At 31.4% G+C, this 16,970-nt stretch overlaps 1 protein-coding gene across 1 annotated transcript; it reads left to right on the forward strand.

Annotated features, from left to right (window-relative positions):
- Window positions 1-2,342: 2,342 nt before the first annotated feature.
- On the forward strand, window positions 2,343-8,844 carry LOC21386555 (serine/threonine-protein kinase tricorner). Its single transcript, XM_010096661.2, has 12 exons — window positions 2,343-2,614; window positions 3,411-3,585; window positions 3,759-3,842; window positions 4,475-4,716; window positions 4,851-5,094; window positions 5,631-5,710; window positions 6,259-6,343; window positions 6,585-6,716; window positions 6,804-6,917; window positions 7,169-7,216; window positions 7,554-7,638; window positions 8,226-8,844. The coding sequence occupies exons 1-12, from the start codon at window positions 2,472-2,474 to the stop codon at window positions 8,315-8,317; spliced, it is 1,524 nt and encodes a 507-aa protein (XP_010094963.1). The 5' UTR covers window positions 2,343-2,471; the 3' UTR covers window positions 8,318-8,844.
- Window positions 8,845-16,970: the final 8,126 nt, after the last annotated feature.

The following is a 16,970-nucleotide window of genomic DNA, read 5'->3' on the forward strand; positions in this document are numbered from 1 at the left end:
CTTTTTTTTTTTTTTTTTTTTTTTTTTTTTTTTTTGTTGCTGCTACTGATAATCTTCTCACAGGGTTTAAAACACCAGTGCACAAGTTACTTTTAAACTATGTTGGTTACACTTTTTTTTTTGTTTTTTGTTTTTTTTTTTAAGGATTGTGGTCACACTTTTTACATACATAGTCTGGCTATTAATGCATTTGGGTAATATTTAAAGTTACCTTTAAAAAAAAAAAAACTCAAACATTCAAGAGATTTAAAAAGTAGACACTGTTTTTTTTTTCTTTTTTTTAATTGGGGTAGATCTTTGAACTATAGACATTAACATTGAAGCATGGGTGTAGATTTATTATAACTACCTTGGAATTCATCAAAATTATATACTATTTAATTTTAATAAAATTTTGATACGATGTCAGGATTAAAAATATACAATGCTCATACTGTATTTCCCATTATATAAGACATCTCCATTGCAAATGACATTCTCAACGCTATATTTGAAAAAAAAAATAAATAAAGGAGTATAAAAAATGATATACTTAACATGTTTTGTTATTTATAATCTAACACATAGATATTTTAAATACCAAAACTACCTCCTGTCATTAGATTTTTTAAGCTTTTAAAAAAAATAAAAAAAATAAAATTTGACAATGCTATAATTATTAGGGACCTTTTATAATAGGTCGGCATATCAATAATCTCGATTTTTAATTGTTAGATTTGGTTAAAATCACATCAAATTAAACAATATACAAAATAAACAGAGTTTGATACATATATGACGACTGAAAAATAAGACACTATCGGTAGTCTATTTTTTCAGGAACTATATTAAAATCCTAATTATAAAGTGCGTAAGTCAACAAATTAATAATAAACACTAATTTAACATAAAAAATAATATAACATTCGAATATTTAATTTTAGCATTACATATTAATCCCACATTACAATATTAATCAAAAGATATTGTGCCTAACTCAACCTAACAAAACCGGCTTGTTAGGAGATGATTGTCCTCATCTTATTAAGTAGATCATGCCAATATCTCAAGCCAATGTGGGATTCTAATACGCCTCCTCACGCACAGCGTGGACCATGCCAAACCGCTGCGAATAAGTCGATATTGGGGGACCTAACATTACAAAACTAGGGCCGCTTTGATACCATTTTACAGAAAGTAAAGGATATTGGGCCTAACTCAACCTAACAAAATCAGCTTGTTAGGGGAGGATGCCCTCACCTTATTAAGTAGATCATGTCAATATCTCCAACCAATGTGGGATTCTAATACCATTTTACAAAAATTAAAAGATATTAGGCATAATTCAATCTAATAAAACCGGTTTGTTAAGGGAGGATTGCCCTCACCTTATTAAGTGGATTATGCTAATATCTCTAGCCAATGTGGGATTCTAATACGCCCCCTTACGCACAACGTGGACCATGTCAAACCGCTGCGAATAAGTCGATATTGGGGGACCTAACATTGCAAAACTGAGCCTGCTCTGATACTATTTTACAGAAATCAAAGGATATTAAACCTAACTCAACTTAATAAAACTGACTTATTAAGGAAAGATTACTATCACTTTATTAAGTAGATCATACTAATATCTACAATGAATGTGAGATTCTAATAGCACTGCGTATTAATCCCACATTACAATATTACATTGGCGATACAAGTTGTTCCTTTTTCTTTTTTTCTTTTTTTTTTTGACTTACCAAGAATACCACTTTATTGACTACGAATTTGGTACACCTATTCGCAGGGGATAGAAACTCTAACAGTAATCACTTTTTAAGGGATTAACGGAGCATCATGACACGAGGTTATGAAAGCAAAGACAGCCAATCACTGACCGGAGAATTTATCAGCACCACTTCCTCTCAACACCCGTGCACTACACGCCCCAATCGCAAGTAAACAACGTGGGCCATCCTCGTAGCTTTCATGTGCTAAAATGTGTTAAGGCCGTCATTAAAATCTGACCGCGACACTTATTCCCCTCTGAATTTTTCGAGTGCCAACCACGCTCTCCTTACGCGCGTGAGGAAGAAGCCATTCAGTGACAGCAATCGTGAAACTAATCAATAAATAAATCGAACGAGCTCCTATCACCTGACCGCCGACTTAAGTAATCTAAAACCAATACTGCAATAACAAAACGCCACGTAATGAAGTAGAGATTCAACAAACCCGTTTTACTACGTGGCGTCCGGATGGCAGTTTAGATTAGGGATTTTGCGTGCGCCCACAAGCAGGGAATAAATTTGTGCGTAAACGATTGGTAGGCAAGGGCCGAGAAGGGGTTTTTGAGGTTCTCTTTCGATCATCTCCTCTCTCCTCGTTGTTGCATTAAATAAGGAGCTTCCGAGCTTCGGAATTCTAGAGAGAGAAAGCTGATACTATATATCCTAGAGAGAGAAAGAGAGGTTTTCGACGTCGCACTATACTCGGAGGGAGAGAAAATGGAGGATCTGCAGGAGGAAGAAAACGGAGAAGAGGAGGTGCAAGGGTCGAGCTTGACGATGGAGAAGGTCGCCGCGGCCAAGCAGTTCATAGAGAACCACTACAGAGCTCAAATGAAGAACATTCAGGAACGAAAGGAGAGGTACGTGAGGTTTCGATTTTTTTATATGTGTGTATATTTTCTTTTGTATGACCTGTTTGGCTGCTGAGAAAAAGGAAGGAATTCTTCTTGTTTTTTTTTTTTTTTTTTGAACTAGGAATCTTGGAATAGCTTGGGGCATTACTAAAGAAAATCCTTATATTACCTTGTGGCTAGATCTTATTGTTCGTTGTTTTGAGTTTGCTCTGTTTGGCAGCTGAGAAAGAGTTGCAAAAACAAAATGTGGAAAGAGAGCCTTCATTTTATTACTGATCCTAACTGAAGTATGTAGTACGGTCAACTAAATCGTCGCATATTATGATTTTTGATATGATAATAAAATAAATTGAAATGGTTGGCGCATTGGAAACACAAGCAAGTCCATAGACATTGAGATTCTAGTTGGGTAAATCAAGTATTAGACTCATTGAGGTGGCGTAATTATTAGACTTGATTTAAGTTATTATTCATGCAGATTTAATGTATCTTGAACGTATAATTTTGGAGAAATAAATTTCCTTCCTTGTGCAATACTAAAATGGTTTTTATTAAATCTAATCCAGCACTTCCAGCTAGATTTTGTTCGTGTCATTGTTAATTATTGCATGTTTTGTGCCTATTTTGTTTGGATTTCCAGTGTCTATGGTGTCTTGATTATTATCGTTGTACTATTGAACCAGAATATCAACTGTGAGATTTTTGCTGCTCATGAAATTTGCATTTTAAGTCAGAATGAAAATCGTGAATTTTTGGGTTCAAACATGCAGTTTGAGTTTCTGATGAATGATTTTTATTGCAGACGATGGCTTTTAGAAAGGAAATTGGCTTCCTCAGATGTACCTGAGGAGGTACAGATCAACCTAATCAAAGATTTAGAGCAAAAGGAGACAGAATTTATGCGGCTCAAAAGGCACAAGATATGTGTGGACGATTTTGAGCTTTTAACCATTATTGGGAGGGGAGCCTTTGGTGAGGTTGGTATTGAGCATTGAGCTTCTTGCGTGTAATTTGATGGTTGGAATTTCACATGTATGTTTGAATGCATAGCATGCTGGTTCCTTTTTCTTTTGATATATAACCTTTATGTAAAATTGTTTTTGTATATATATATATATATATATTTATCTTATGATCTCTCAAACTACAGGTTCGGTTATGTCGGGAGAAAAAATCTGGCAACATTTATGCGATGAAAAAGTTGAAGAAGTCTGAAATGCTTATGAGAGGACAGGTGAGGACTGGCATGTTATCATTTTTTACTGAACCTACTACTGTAGCTTGCTCCGAAATTTTCCTTAACCAGCTATGAATGAACATTTCCTGAATTGACTAGTTATCCCATTCTTTGGACCTATTAATATCATGTGGTATTTGACTATTTTAGATTATCAGGAAATTTCCCTTCCAACAGATTTTAACATTTTGTTTAATTATCTTGGGATTCTCGTGTTCATTTCTGTGATTTAGAACACTACACAAGATGTATCTTGTAGATATGATAGATCTGATTGGCTTTGTGAGTGATATACATGTTATTTTTCAGTAGCGTTAATGGATCCAGCATTCTTTGCTCCATGGCTTTTCATATGCTTGGACTTATGCTGGACTCAAGCTATATAGAAAACAGGTTTTGTTAAATTCTCTATTTTGTTGTGCGTTAGGGTTTAAATTGAGTATCAACTGATTTATTTCCGTTATTCTTTTGACCTTTTAACTAAAAATGCGCCATGTTATTGCTATGTCAAATAAAAAGAAAATATGTTAACCCCTCAAAATACTTTGTCCCTATCTTTGATCTATTACTGTGTGAAGGTATTCAGAAAGTGCTTTCTTTGTTTTAATCAGATGTCTTTTCCTCCATAGGTGGAACATGTTAGGGCTGAGAGAAACTTGCTGGCTGAAGTTGGCAGCCACTGTATAGTCAAACTTTACTACTCATTCCAAGATGCTGAGTTCTTATATCTGATTATGGAATATCTGCCTGGTGGTGACATGATGACTTTGCTTATGAGGGAAGATACCTTATCTGAAAATGTTGCTAGATTTTACATTGCACAGAGTGTGCTGGCAATAGAATCCATTCACAAACACAACTATGTTCACAGGTTGATATTTATCTATTTGGTCATCAATATTGTATTAGATGATAGATTATCTGTTTAATACTTTAATTTGGGTATTGTTTGTTACACACTTGGTGTTTGACTTGTCTCACTGGTTCAAAATTTTGTTTTTCCAGAGACATCAAACCTGACAACCTTCTACTGGATAAAAACGGTCACATGAAACTCTCAGATTTTGGCCTCTGTAAGCCTCTTGATTGTACAACTTTACCTGCACTGCATGAAAATAGAACTATGGGTGACGAAAATTTGACAGAACCAATGGATATCGATGGATGTTTAACTGATGCGGATAATAGGAAAAGCTGGAGGAGCCCTCGTGAACAGCTTCAGCATTGGCAGATGAATAGGAGGAAGTTGGTATGATGACAACTTAACCGACTTTTATTGTAATATAAACAAAGTAACTCTGAATATCTAATGGCTCAAGACTACCCAGATTTCTAGTCAGGTTTACTTTTATTTGAAAAAAAAAAAAAAAAGCTGCATTTATAGTTGAGGTTTTACGATGTTATAATAAACTTTTTCTTATTTTATTTTTCAGTGGTTAAGAAAATTGTTTGATCAGGTGGTATCGAGTTTAGAAGGTTCTGAAGTTTGGTTTCTTTATATCTTCATTTCCCACTATATGGGGCTACATGTTTTAACCACAATTGTTGGCAGTTTATCTTAAAAAGCTTGCTAGATTTGGACACATTATCTTTAGAGATGAAGAAGGGCATATTGTTAAGAAACCATAAAGCACAAGGGGGAAAGTTTACATGTGTACTAATTTGCATATACACTATCCTAGGAAATTTTTTCAATAGTGTACCTGGTTCACACATTACCATGGTTTTTAGACACCTGTACTTCTTTTCCCTTTCTTTTTCACTTTATTACCTTTTTCTTCAAAGGCGTTTTCAACTGTGGGAACTCCAGACTATATTGCTCCTGAAGTACTATTGAAGAAAGGATATGGGATGGAGTGTGATTGGTTAGTTTCTAGCTTATGTTTTCTGTTATTCTCTCCATTTAAGTTCTAATTGTGTGTACCCTTATATTGTCTGTGATAAATAATTAAATATCTTCTTTGGAAGTACATTATCCGTAACCACAATTTCAGCGTTGCAAAGCCATATAGGCATTTCTTATGCTGTGGGGATTGCTATCATTTGAATAAGCTGTTGCTATTGAATTTCTCTCTAAAACTTTTAAAGCCCTGCACTCTTCATCCACCCAAAAGGGAATAAAGTAAAAACATATACGCATTTCTTATGCTGCGGGGATTGCTATCATTTGAACGAGCTGTTGCTATTAAATTTCTCTCTGAACTTTTAAAGCCCTGCACTGCACTCTTCTTCCACTCAAAAGGGAATAAAATAAAAATGAAAGGAAAAAAATCTTGAAGCTTTTGTGATGGGATTAGTGGTTTTTTTTTTTTTTTTTTTTCAAAAACAAATCTACCTTAGTCCCGGATTTGTCATATTAAGTTTAATTTTTCTTTTTGTCTGTATCCACTCATGCTGTTGGGATTTGATATAGGTGGTCACTTGGAGCAATAATGTACGAGATGCTTGTTGGTTACCCTCCATTCTATTCAGATGACCCAATAACTACTTGCAGAAAGGTAATATGCTTACATGCTTTCAAAAAGTGATTCAGTATTCTGATAAGAGAATCCGTTTACCTTTAGTGTTTTTTTATTTTTTATTTTATTTTTTTATTCTAATTCTGTCCTTAGGTACCTTGAAAGCCTGGTTCCTGACTGATCACATTTAACATCATGCTTCCTCACTCTTTTGTCTTTTTGGACTCCTGTGTGGTATGTCTATTGAAATCTATGCATTCTATATTTCAATTCCTTTCAGATTGTTCATTGGAGAAACCACCTTCATTTCCCAGAAGATGCAAGGTTGACACCTGAGGCTAAGGATCTGATTTGTAGGATGCTCTGTGATGTTGAACATAGGCTGGGTACTGGAGGGGCACATCAAATTAAAGTAAAGTTTCATGTTTATTAAAACTTACCAGAGGTTCTTTCATCTTTCTGTCCGTTATCTTATATCTGTACGATTTTGTTGTGTCAGTCTCACCCTTGGTTCAACGGTATAGTGTGGGATAAACTCTATGAGACGGTGGCAGCGTTCAAACCAGAAGTGAATGGAGAGCTTGATACCCGGAACTTCATGAAATTTGATGAAGTATTATACAGTCTTGCTTTCCAATTGCCTTTTTTAATTTGTTGTTATTTTTCTTGTCGGCGTTTTGGCGGATAACCAGTTGCTTGTTATCAAGCATTGCTGGTATTGTGCAATCATGCTGTATTATGGTTTCTGCTACCGCCCACGGATTCAATTTTGGAAGCAAATTGGACCTAGGTTCATCTTTTTGTCATTAAATGATTTTTTTTTTTATCTTACTAATGAACTGAACATTTTGAATTTTGCATCAGTTGGACCCCCCAGCACCAACAAGAACTGGCTCAGGACCCTCTCGGAAGGTTCGTGATTATTATTATTATTATTGTTGTTGTTGTTGTTGTTCTTATTATACTCGTACTTTCCATTATGAGTTGGTTTTACCATGGTTTTTTCCTTGAAAAAAATGTTCTGTTCCGATTCTCGACTATTCAGAGAAGTTGGTAACATGATTTTTTCCTTGAAACAATTTTTAAGGAAATTGTTTGCCTTTTGGCATTTCTTGTTGACAAGGCATCAACAGAATTAGTGCCATAGCTTTCTTTTCTCTATTTTAGGCCTTTTGTCCTTTGTTATTGAGACGAGGAGATGCCAAGATGATTGAGTATGAGGTTTACTTCATCTTATTGTTTCATGCAGTTGCTCTTAACTCCTAAGGATCTCAGCTTCGTTGGCTATACATACAAGAACTTTGATGCTGTAAAAGGGCTTCGTCAATCTCTTGGTATGCTACTCTAACTTTTTAGTTGCTAATATTGTTTTTCTACTTCTAATTTTTCAGAATGGGGGAGTAAAAGACGGGCTTAGACTTCTGCCTTGTGTATGGGATTTTCTTTGAGCATAACACAAAACCCCCCCAGTTTTGCCTCTATACTTCTGTGATCTCATAATGGACAGAACTTAAGTCTGGTTTTCTTATGAGGATAATTAAAAATTGATTCCTTAGTCCTTACTGAACCAGTTAAGGGCAATATTGGATTTGAGTTAGGTCAATGTTAGATCCTATTCGTGGATGTTCTACATGTGCTCCGAAACCAAAATTTTCCTCTGACAAACTAGATATCCATATCTCAGGTTTACTATTTCAGCAAAAATTGTGTATGAATGAGGGGGCAAAATCCAATCAAAAAATGGATAATTGCCCTTCCTGCTTCCTTAAAATGGATAAATCAAGGAACCACCTGTTTAGTTCTGTACTTGGAAATAAAATCTTCCTTTCTTGTTGGCTGTAGAGATTTTTTTGTTTGTTTGTTTAATCTTGTTTATTTTGGAAATCTTAGTAGTTATTATGTTGTTGGCTAATATCTGCAGGCGAAGCTAGGGCAGGTCATGGTACTAGCCAGACACCAGAGGAAATAGAGGTTCAAATGCTTGCATCGTCAGGTGATCCCATGTTACCATAGTTATATCATGAGATAACACAAATGGCAAGCAATCCCAAGATGCAGATGTTGCACGCGCCTGCTTAATATAGGCAGTGCTTAATGTTATTATCTGCATTTCATGTGGACTGGATGCCAATGCTATTTTCAGAACAACCTTATAAGTGTACAGTAGTCTTTGAAGAGCTTCATAAAAGCCGAGGGCTAATGAGACTTTAGTTTAAAGTTTTTTGTGAATTAGATTCTAGAAGGTAGGACAGAGAAGTGTGGGCTTTTCTTGGCTGCCCAGGTTGGCAGTTAGCATACTCGCCTTCGCTAGTGGCAGTATCTGGTCAAAATAGTATTAAGGAAAAACTAGTAAGAAACTCCATGGCCGTTTACAGAAAATCTGCCCTTCTGGGGAAAGCCCATTATTGGCCGTGGAGAAAATAGTTGTGGAAACATGTTCCCTCAATTCGCAACTCTTGCCTCGATTATTGAGGTTGTTAATTGTACTGGCCTGTTTTGCATCCCTAATTGGATCATTCTTCTTTCTTTGTTTCTTGATGTTGAATTATGTTGTCCAAGTTGCAGCTATTACTTCTTCATGCTTTGCTAACATGGCTTCTGTTTGCTTGAGCAATAGTTATGATGCTAAAAGGCAACGTCATTTTGACTCATTTTTTAGTAGTTTCAAAAAATTTGGGGGAAAAAAACTTATGCCACCTTTCTCTAGATCAATTGACTAATATGATTTGATTTATTTTATTTTATTGAAATAACTGATGTGATTTATTATGACTGTGCTGATATGTTGCTATCACTGTGATGCTTCCTTAGATAAATGTTGACCTCAATTATCCAAATTTTAATAGAAGACGGTGACTCAACTATAGTATAAAACCTTTTATACTGGCATTCAGAATTTCAGATGTGTCTTTGGATAAATTTTCCCCTATTACAAGTTTTAAAAAATTGTCGTTTCTTTACCTATGAATTATAGCCTTCTGTTTCTTGTACTCACTCTTAATATGCCCCTTCCTCTCACGCTTTCCCTCTATTTAATGTTAGCTTGAAGTTTATGACAGTGACACAAACCTCTCTCTATGAAGTTTAGGGGACGTTTATTTTCTATATTCGTCTATGATTCTGAATCATGATTTATGATTCTCTACAGTATTTTTTCTCATAAAAAATTTATGATTCTCTATAATATTTTTTCTCATAAAAAATACACATAAAACAAAAATAATTTTAAATCATAATTTTAAATACAAATTTATGATTCTCTACAGTATTTTTTCTCATAAAAAATTTATGATTCTCTATAATATTTTTTCTCACAAAAAATACACATAAAACAAAAATAATTTTAAATCATAATTTTAAATACATAAATAAAACGTCCTCTTAATTTTTCTTTTAGCCACAAAATACAAATGATTAATTGTCTGACTTTTCGCCATAACTGCATTCATGTGGACTTCTTTTTTCTATTCTAATGGGTCCATCTATTTTAAATTGTCCATTGTAATAAAGGGAAAAAGAATGTTCTGAAACCGGAGTGTTTAATTCCTCTTTTTACATATACTACAAACTACGTGAAAACGGCAGAACATTTCAAGATATATTGCCTTTGAAGCTTTTTTTGGTTCTTTTATTTTTTATTTTTTTCGATTTTTCCTTGCAATCATAATTGGGAATCTTCTTCATCTCAAGCGAGTTATATGCGCCATTGCGCCAAGCGAACTATACCCTTATGTTCTAGGGTTAATTGGCGTCATAAATCGTCTTTCAGCTCTTTTTTTCAATGAGTCATGTCTTGGTCTTAAAGTTTTTACTAGGCACAAATCAATCTTCCAGTGGCAAATAAAAAGGCTTTTTGGGGTTTAAAATACGAGTTTTATGTATTTGGATTTAGGAAAAACTGAGTAAAATTTATGATAATGGGCATTCGGGAAGGAGTTCCTCGTGGAGTTGGACTGATCTTAATCTTGGGTTGAGGTTTTATGGTTGCAAAAAGTTTTGAGGTAAAATCATAATTTTAGTTTGGACAAATTAGTTTTGATTAAGTAAAGCAGATTTGTTTATTTATTTATGTACTTTTGGCATATGGGAGTGAGAATGCCGAGAAGGGAATTGGTGGATGCACTTTTTTCTTAGATTGATCAATCCATGTGTGCAAGATCAAGGGTGATAATATTGCGGTTGTTAGAAAAAGTGATTGGAGGCTCAAATTGTGAGCATTGATTGAAAAGAGGCATATAGAAAGAGAGAGTTCTTGAAACTCAATTCAAGAAGCTGCAAATTATGACGGTTGGTTCAAGAGGAAATCGGTCTTGGAAGATTATTGTTTGGCTATCATATTGTGGGTGATTTCCATGGGTTTTGGGGTAAAAAATAATGTTGATGTAAATGATTTTAATTGGGTTTTGGTGAATGTATTCACTAAGATGATGGTTGATCAAGCTTTTGTGTGTGTGTGTGTGTGGAATCAGGCTTTGATGGAATGAATTTATTTTGGGTTTTAAGGATTGGGCTTAATTTGGAATTTTTTGTGGAATTTTCTGTGTTTGATGGAATGATTCTTTTTTTTGTTCTTTTTTCTTTTTAATCTGAGTCTTTCATTTGTGCTTTGGTAAGCGTGGTAAAAGACTAAGGCTATGTTCGGAGTTATTTTTGTTTTTATTTTTTACGTTTTTTTAGAAAGAAAAAATAAAAAAGGGAGAGAAATGACGTTCGGTATAATTAAAGATAAAAAACAGAAATGAAAACGATTTTTTGGTTTGGTGTAAAATGGGAGAAGTGAAAAATGACTTTTAGTCGTTTTTCATTTTTTATTTATGTTTTCTTCTCTCTCGAGTAGAGAGAGATAGAGACATTAATGGATTTTTTTATACTGAACAATCTCTTGATAAAACTACCAAACGTATTTTTAAAAATAATTTATCTTTGAGATTAAAAATGTTTTCATTTTCATTTTCATATAAAAAATAAAATAATTTTGAAACGAGTTCCAAACGCACCCTAAAATAAGAAAAAAATCTAACTAAAAAAAACCAAAACACCGAGTAAATTTCTTTTTTGTGTTTTTTTTTTAGAAAAAAAAAACCAAGTAAATAAACTTCATAAGCTAACCCAATTAATAAACCAAATTGCGAAATCCAGCAATATCATATACCCAAACCAACCTCCAACAAATAAATAAATAATAAATACAATTTATGAGGTATTCCCTTTTTTGGAAGGAACAATTATTCCATTTAAACTTCCAGGAAAATTAATTGTCTGCCTGTCTGCTCTTTTTTTTTTTTTATTTTTTTTATCCAGCCATAATTATTGTCCTCTCGACCATGACTAAAGAGGATCGTTTTTTTTTTTTTTTTTTTTTGATGAAAATGACTAAAGAGGATCTTACGAGCTAAGAAATACCCGCATTCTATTAACATTATCTGAATTGACATTAAACTAAACTGTTAATCTAACGGTAAATGACATTGAACTGTCAATATGAAAATAGATTTTCCCCTATGAAACTCGTCAAATCTTGACTTTTCACCAACCAAATAAATAAACTCAATAATGTAATTGGAGGCTACACGTGATGTAACAAGTTTTCATTGTTTTCAGAGCCCCTTTTAACCACAGAGACGAATACATTGGTTTCAGAATTCAGATGCATGCGTCAATTTTTTTTTTTTTTTTTTGTTGGTGTAAAATAATTATATTAGCCTCCATTAATTAGAAATCAACAAATGAATACATCAGCCATAAAGTTCTTCATTAAAGAAAGAAACCAAAAATGATGGTTACAAAAAATAGTCAACAATGATGAGAAAGAATGTTTCTCCTTTTTGGTGACTTTTTGGGTTATAAGTAACAAGTTATGCTAAGCTGTAGTAAGAACTAAGAAAGAGCTGACCGTTGTATGGGTGGGATACGTTGAAATTTTTTCTTTTATTATTATTATTATTTTTTCATGAATACTGAAAGAGAGAGGAAAAGACACTAATATTTCTATTTTTCTTACAATAATTACAAAAAAAGAAAGAGCATTTCTCAAAAACCAACAAAAAACAAAAAAAGAATTTCTCAAACTTTAAAAATTGGTTTGCGTTGCCCCCGAACTTTGAAACGTTATTAACTTTACTCCCTTTTGTTAAGTTTATTAACGAATTTGATGATGTGGCCGGATTATTTTCATAAATGCTCCTTAAGTATGTATCTTATTTAAAAATGCCACATGATGTATAAAAACATATTAAAATGACCCTTAATTATGAAAAAACATAATAAAATAACAATTTTATTGATGCCATTAAAAATTAATTATACATTAAATTCTAATGAAATCAATGAAAGTGATTAAATATTAAAAATAAAAGAAATATAAAGCACTTTACTTCAAAGAAATTCAAAAATTAAATAAATCAAGTATTTTTAAAAAATTAAAAAACCCAAAACTAAAGAGGAATTTTAAAAAAAAAAAACCCTACTTCCCCTTTGTAAATATTTATTTAATTTTGAACAATTGTCCTCTTTCCTTGTTTTGATTTTTGAAAATAAATTGATTTATTTATTTTTCAATTTTTAAATTCAAGTGTTTTACATTATTTTATATTATTTTTTATATCTAATCACTTTTCTTTATCAATTTGAATTTAATATGTTTAATTAGTTTTTAATGGCATGTCATATCAACAAAATGTTATTTTATTCTGTATTCTATTAGAGGGCATTTTGATCTAGTTTAATAGATGATGAAACATTTTTAAATATGATACATATTTTGGGGGTATTTATGAAAATAATATATTAAACTACTCATCAAATAATTGGCACGTCATCAAATCGGTTAATAAAATGAACAGAAATGACACAATCAGTAACGTTTCAAAGTTCAGAAAATGTGCTTACCAATTTTCAAAATTCGAGAGGACAAATGACAAACAAACTAAAATTTAGGGGGCAAAAATAAAATTTATCCTTCTTTGTTACCCTTTCCCATCTGAGCTAAAAAAACATAACTAATACATCAAATAAAACGAAAAATGTATATAAAAATAATATTGTTTTCAATTATTTGTCCGAATATCTCCTGGGTTGATTCGGTTGAAGTTGTATCTGATCTTATTCACAAGAACAAAAAATAACTGAAATATTACGGTAAAAAAGTCAGCACGATTAATTTATGAATACGCAATCCATTTCAGCAGCAAAGGAAAAAAAAAGACGTAATGCTAGGTAAGTGGTAAATATATATTTTTTTAATATAAGTGGTAAATAGTTACTAACCCATCTTTGAACATTTTTAATTGAACAAATTGCTCAATTATTCTGTATATAAAAAAAAAGCTCAATTATTCTCACGTTTGGCGTATTTAGCACTAGGAGTTGTTTGGTTGGAGGATTCGTACCCCGATTCGAATAATGATTCGTGGTTCGCTACAGTATTTTTTCTTATAAAAAGTACACATAAATCGAAAATAGTTCTAATATCATGATTCTAGTCTATGAACCAAACATCTTCCTAGTGTCCTTCCAATAAAGGTGCTTAACTGATTAACAAAATAAAAAAATAAAGGTGGTTCGCTACAGTATTTTTTCTTATAAAAAGTACACATAAATCGAAAATAGTTCTAATATCATGATTCTAGTCTATGAACCAAACATCTTCCTAGTGTCCTTCCAATAAAGGTGCTTAACTGATTAACAAAATAAAAAAATAAAGGTGTTTAACTCTCAATGAAAGATTAAATTAACAAATAATTTGTTGATTAACGGATCTAGAGAGAGGTATTATTATTATTATTATTATTATTATTATTATTATAGCTGTAGTAAGAACTAAGAAAGAGCTGACCGTTGTATGGGTGGGATACGTTGAAATTTTTTCTTTTATTATTATTATTATTTTTTCATGAATACTGAAAGAGAGAGAGGAAAAGACACTAATATTTCTATTTTTCTTACAATAATTACAAAAAAAGAAAGAGCATTTCTCAAAAACCAACAAAAAACAAAAAAAGAATTTCTCAAACTTTAAAAATTGATTTGCGTTGCCCCCGAACTTTGAAACGTTATTAACTTTACTCCCTTTTGTTAAGTTTATTAACGAATTTGATGATGTGGCCGGATTATTTTCATAAATGCTCCTTAAGTATGTATCTTATTTAAAAATGCCACATGATGTATAAAAACATATTAAAATGACCCTTAATTATGAAAAAACATAATAAAATAACAATTTTATTGATGCCATTAAAAATTAATTATACATTAAATTCTAATGAAATCAATGAAAGTGATTAAATATTAAAAATAAAAGAAATATAAAGCACTTTACTTCAAAGAAATTCAAAAATTAAATAAATCAAGTATTTTTAAAAAATTAAAAAACCCAAAACTAAAGAGGAATTTAAAAAAAAAAACCCTACTTCCCCTTTGTAAATATTTATTTAATTTTGAACAATTGTCCTCTTTCCTTGTTTTGATTTTTGAAAATAAATTGATTTATTTATTTTTCAATTTTTAAATTCAAGTGTTTTACATTATTTTATATTATTTTTTATATCTAATCACTTTTCTTTATCAATTTGAATTTAATATGTTTAATTAGTTTTTAATGGCATGTCATATCAACAAAATGTTATTTTATTCTGTATTCTATTAGAGGGCATTTTGATCTAGTTTAATAGATGATGAAACATTTTTAAATATGATACATATTTTGGGGGTATTTATGAAAATAATATATTAAACTACTCATCAAATAATTGGCACGTCATCAAATCGGTTAATAAAATGAACAGAAATGACACAATCAGTAACGTTTCAAAGTTCAGAAAATGTGCTTACCAATTTTCAAAATTCGAGAGGACAAATGACAAACAAACTAAAATTTAGGGGGCAAAAATAAAATTTATCCTTCTTTGTTACCCTTTCCCATCTGAGCTAAAAAAACATAACTAATACATCAAATAAAACGAAAAATGTATATAAAAATAATATTGTTTTCAATTATTTGTCCGAATATCTCCTGGGTTGATTCGGTTGAAGTTGTATCTGATCTTATTCACAAGAACAAAAAATAACTGAAATATTACGGTAAAAAAGTCAGCACGATTAATTTATGAATACGCAATCCATTTCAGCAGCAAAGGAAAAAAAAGACGTAATGCTAGGTAAGTGGTAAATATATATTTTTTTAATATAAGTGGTAAATAGTTACTAACCCATCTTTGAACATTTTTAATTGAACAAATTGCTCAATTATTCTGTATATAAAAAAAAAGCTCAATTATTCTCACGTTTGGCGTATTTAGCACTAGGAGTTGTTTGGTTGGAGGATTCGTACCCCGATTCGAATAATGATTCGTGGTTCGCTACAGTATTTTTTCTTATAAAAAGTACACATAAATCGAAAATAGTTCTAATATCATGATTCTAGTCTATGAACCAAACATCTTCCTAGTGTCCTTCCAATAAAGGTGCTTAACTGATTAACAAAATAAAAAAATAAAGGTGTTTAACTCTCAATGAAAGATTAAATTAACAAATAATTTGTTGATTAACGGATCTAGAGAGAGGTATTATTATTATTATTATTATTATTATTATTATTATAATTATTATTATTGGAAAAGAGCACCATTAGATTATGGATCCTTATCTTTTGAACTCCCTTATAATTTCACGGAACATCTAACAAAATCGGAAAAGGTCCTAATAAGCGTTGGGCAACTTTGAATTAGAGAATTTTGCAATGAAAATCTCAAAAAAAAAAAAAAGTTTTTTTTTGAGGACTTGTTCTTTTGAAATAAAATTTAAAAAGTTTGACCTTAAGTTACGATTTTATTTAAGATGTGTTTTTTTTTTTGTAAAATTTGAGTTTTAACTTAAGTTTTAACTCGAGTTTTAACTTGAGTTTGAGGCTAAAATCTGAGTTCAAGTTCATTCTTCAACTCAAGTTCCTAAACTCAAACTCAAGTTAATGAACAATATTTTTTCTATTATTAAAAACGCTATAACTTTTTTGTTTTAATTCTGATTGAGATGATTTTTTTTTCTCTGTGTTAACAACGAATAAACTCCACCTATATACCCTATTAAAATTTTTCATCAACATTGAGTTTTTATTAAAACACTATTTAAATACAAATTTAAGTTTTGACCCACCCAAACACAAATTTAAATAAATTCTTAATTCAAATCATAACTGGAATGTGTACATTCAAACACAAACTTAAGTTACAGTTTTAATTCAAAATTTATATTCAATTTATTATGAGTATGTTCTTTTATCAAATTTAATTTAAGTTTAATATGTAAGAGAAAATACTATAATAAAAAAATTAAATTTAAATTTTTATAAAAAAAATATTATAATAAAAAATTTAAATTATAATTTAAATTAGATAGAAAAATATGTTCTATAACCCAAAAATGTAACAGAACAAATCTGAAAAATTTGAATTAGATTAGATTAGAGAACAGAAAAAGGAGCATGGGATGGGTGGAGATGCTTTAATATGCTCTTCTAGATTTGACATCTGTCCATCGCTTTCTCACTCTCCACACTCACTATCTCTCTCTTTCTCTCTCTTGTCTTTTCCATCATTTTTCTATTTCTATTTCTATATTTGTGTTTTTTTTATAAAAAAAATTCTTTGATCTTTTTCATCCATTCTCTTTC

The sequence above is a fragment of the Morus notabilis genome, unplaced genomic scaffold (genome assembly GCF_000414095.1).
Source record: "Morus notabilis unplaced genomic scaffold, ASM41409v2 Scaffold2467, whole genome shotgun sequence".
NCBI classification, from domain to species: domain Eukaryota; kingdom Viridiplantae; phylum Streptophyta; class Magnoliopsida; order Rosales; family Moraceae; genus Morus; species Morus notabilis.